Below are 3,124 nucleotides of genomic sequence, written 5' to 3'. Positions count from 1 at the left end.
CCGGTTTCCAAGCCGGTCTTGCTGGGAGCAGCGGGCAGGGCGGTTGCTTTGTGGGTTGTAAAGATGGAGCTGCTGGTCTAACACTGACGTGTCCACATCAGCACTGCTAAGGCTGGCTGCGCTGGGCCGAGCTTGACGTGGCCTCATAAGGCTCCGTTCAGCCAAAAGCAAAGCAGATTTCTCTGTTCAAAGTATTTTTTAATGCAGTTTGAAGTCCCACCCAGGTGATTTTGTAGGAACTGGCTTTGATCTGGCAGAGCTAGTGCCGAATTACTGAGCTAATAAGCTGAATAAGACACATGGGGGCATTTTTCTTAGAGAGAGAAACCCTTTACGTGTCTTTTTTTTTTCTTTAAGGGCTTTATTGGAGGATATGGCATATGGATCTTGTTCAGTCTGCAGTCCTGTATAGCGTAATGACCCTCATCAGTACCTATTTAGTAGCTTTTGCATACAAGAATGTCAAGTTTGTTCTCAAACACAAGTAAGTTTGGTGGCTGTTTGAAGTAGAATTTATTGTTAAGTTAACAAAACCAGCATTTACAAGTTTTTTTAATGAATAAGAATGGCCGAAATGTTACTCTAAAAACTATTATTTCAGGCAGAAGTGTTTGCTAATTGGGTTCTGTCCTCTTTTGTAATTATGGAATAGATTAGCTTTGTCATCTAAGCGTACAGCAAAATAGCAAACCTACCTTCATTCTCAGTGGGTATTGCCACAGATTATATTTGATACTTTTAGTAATCTGATGATTACTTCTTGTCCCTTCAACTTGGTAAAGCCATTCAGTGTCTCAGTAAAGTATTATTCTGCACTGTAAATTGAACTTCCTGTAATCCCAGGGGTTTTTTATTTTCAGTTTTCAACTTAAATGATGTTTCTTACAGAGTAGCACAGAAAAGAGAAGATGCTGTTTCCAAAGAAGTTACTCGCAAGCTGTCTGAGGCAGACAACAGGAAGATGTCTCGCAAGGAGAAGGATGAAAGGTAATCCTCTTTGTTCTCCCCTGTTGTAATACTGCCCCGTATTGTTAAGGCTCTGGGTAGGATACTGGGGCCTGTTGCTTGGCCACTGTTTATTTCCTTATTCTGGTAAGTAGAAGCAGTGCTGTCAGCTCATTGTCATCTGTAAAGCGTTTTGGGGCAAGTTATCAATGAAACAACTTAAACCTTTACAATAAGGTCCTATAAGGCAACCTCTCAGTCCTCGAGCTGCAAAGCAACTTATTGTACAGCCTCTTAACAACTCTGAAGAGTAAGCATCTTCAAAAGTAAGAGAAAGCTCCTTTTCTGCAGTGCTGGACCGCACTGCTGACTGCTGCTTATACTTGTTACCCCTCGCGGTTAGTATGGACCACTGACAGGATGAATCTGTCAGGGAGCGCTTACTGGAAGGACAGATGCCCGTTAAGTACAAGACACGAGGACGTCAACTGTTGGCTCTTTAGAGCAAAAAGCCACGTCTTCCCTTCGAGTGCCAGGCACCCCAGTAACATCGAGCAGATACAAACTCACGGAAGAGGGTTATTTGTAAAGGGCTGGGTTTGAGGTGCAGGAAACAAGCATCAAGTTGCTTCAGTGTACGAGCACAGAGTATATGCAGGGTTTTGTCTTTAATGAGCCAGCTGGTAGTTCTTGCTGTGCTCTGTCTTTTCGAAGCTGGCTGTAGCGAGCTGCAGCGTGTGGTTTACTGCACCCCTGGGTGTCAATCTCTTCATAACGGTGGGTGTGCCTGGATATGCATTGATTTAAATATGCCTGAAATAATGTTTCTGCTTGTTCCTAGAATTCTGTGGAAGAAAAATGAAGTTGCAGATTACGAAGCAACGACTTTTTCCATCTTCTACAACAATACTCTCTTTCTGGTCTTGGTCATCATTGCTTCATTTTTTGTGCTGAAGAACTTCAACCCCACTGTGTATCCTTTATTACCGCACTTGAAGCAACCAGAGTCCTACTCCTGGTTGTTGTTACTAGTAGCTGTGTTTGTCCTGTGGGTTGTGAGGTTGCTCTGTTGATGCGTGCAGTTCGGTGTAGTACCTCAGCTTAGAAACACCGTAACAAAAGCAGAGATAGGGGTGTTTTTGCAATCTCCCAAGCACATAAATGTTTAACGTCTCAGAGGAGGTGTTTCAAGGATATCACTTGGACAATAGTCAGAAATTCTTACGGCTTTGCCATTTTGGTTGTAAGTGTGGAATGAGGAGGCAGCTCCTGTTCTCTCCAAGGCACAACCTCGGTATTAGTTGCCAGTGCTCTAACCTTAAAGGGCTGGTTAGCTTCAGTAACTTCACAAGTAAAATTTTTTGTTATTTTAAGTAAGTACTGCCAATCAGGGCCGCAAATATTAAAGATCTGTGATATTTAACAGTATTTATAACTACTTTTAAGAGAGCAGGCTAAACTTTACTTGTGTCTTTAATTTTGAGTACATTGCAGCGTCCATTGTAAGCTGTATTTTGGGTTGTGATGTTGCAACTTGAAAACTACTGACTGTTTCAATCCCCCGTTTTTCATCAAACTCGTACTAAATGTTCTGTACAAAAGACGTGGCATCTTTACCAGCGTATGTCCTTAACCTTTTCCCTACAGAAACTATATTCTTTCTATCAGTGCTTCATCTGGACTGATTGCTCTCTTATCTACAGGATCCAAGTAGCCAGGTTTATTTCTGTGAGCATACAAAAGTTTAACAGTGGAAGAGAAATACTGGGGTTTTTTAATAGTGCGACTGCTTGAGAGTATGGGGGGGGAGGGTTTGAGTCCAGAAATGGTTGAATTGTATTTACTTTTGGTATCTTTACATGGTAAAATGTCAATGTTAAATGTATCTTTACATGGTACATTCGATAACTGAATCTTTTTTTTTTTACTTCGCAATGAAAGGAAATGGTGTGTCAGCAGTTACCAACCGTAACCTTTCTGAAGCACTTAGGTGTGACAGTGCCAGGGTTTGTTAGACGAGTACACCACGAGGGGCTGCTACACAGCAGCACAAGCAGCTCTGCTGAACGCCTGTAACAATTCCCCTCAGGTTGGTGACTGAGCCAGACTCACTGCTCATAAAAAGTGACAATCCACCATTCATCACTGTAACTTGAAAAGTTTTAATAAAAAGGAGGCT

The 3,124-nt window shown here is 42.0% G+C and overlaps 1 protein-coding gene across 1 annotated transcript; it reads left to right on the top strand.

Moving 5' to 3' along the window:
* Nucleotides 1–324: 324 nt before the first annotated feature.
* Nucleotides 325–2,808, top strand: SSR3 (signal sequence receptor subunit 3). The gene is made up of 4 exons (XM_026855284.1): nucleotides 325–484; nucleotides 889–987; nucleotides 1,787–1,918; nucleotides 2,593–2,808. Exons 1-4 carry the CDS (start codon nucleotides 381–383, stop codon nucleotides 2,657–2,659), a joined length of 402 nt encoding a protein of 133 aa, XP_026711085.1. The 5' UTR covers nucleotides 325–380; the 3' UTR covers nucleotides 2,660–2,808.
* Nucleotides 2,809–3,124: the final 316 nt, after the last annotated feature.

Source organism: Athene cunicularia (genome assembly GCF_003259725.1).
Source record: "Athene cunicularia isolate RWA chromosome 9 unlocalized genomic scaffold, athCun1 chr9_part1, whole genome shotgun sequence".
Taxonomy (NCBI): Eukaryota; Metazoa; Chordata; class Aves; order Strigiformes; family Strigidae; genus Athene; species Athene cunicularia.
This window is presented reverse-complemented; position numbering and strand designations above follow the sequence as displayed.

Coding starts and splice junctions, on each gene's coding strand:
- SSR3 (XM_026855284.1), top strand. CDS start 381: ATGGATCTTGTTCAGTCTGCAGTCCTGTATAGCGTAATGACCCTCATC. Junction 485..888: donor AAGTTTGTTCTCAAACACAA/GTAAGTTTGGTG, acceptor TGTTTCTTACAG/AGTAGCACAGAAAAGAGAAG. Junction 988..1,786: donor CGCAAGGAGAAGGATGAAAG/GTAATCCTCTTT, acceptor GCTTGTTCCTAG/AATTCTGTGGAAGAAAAATG.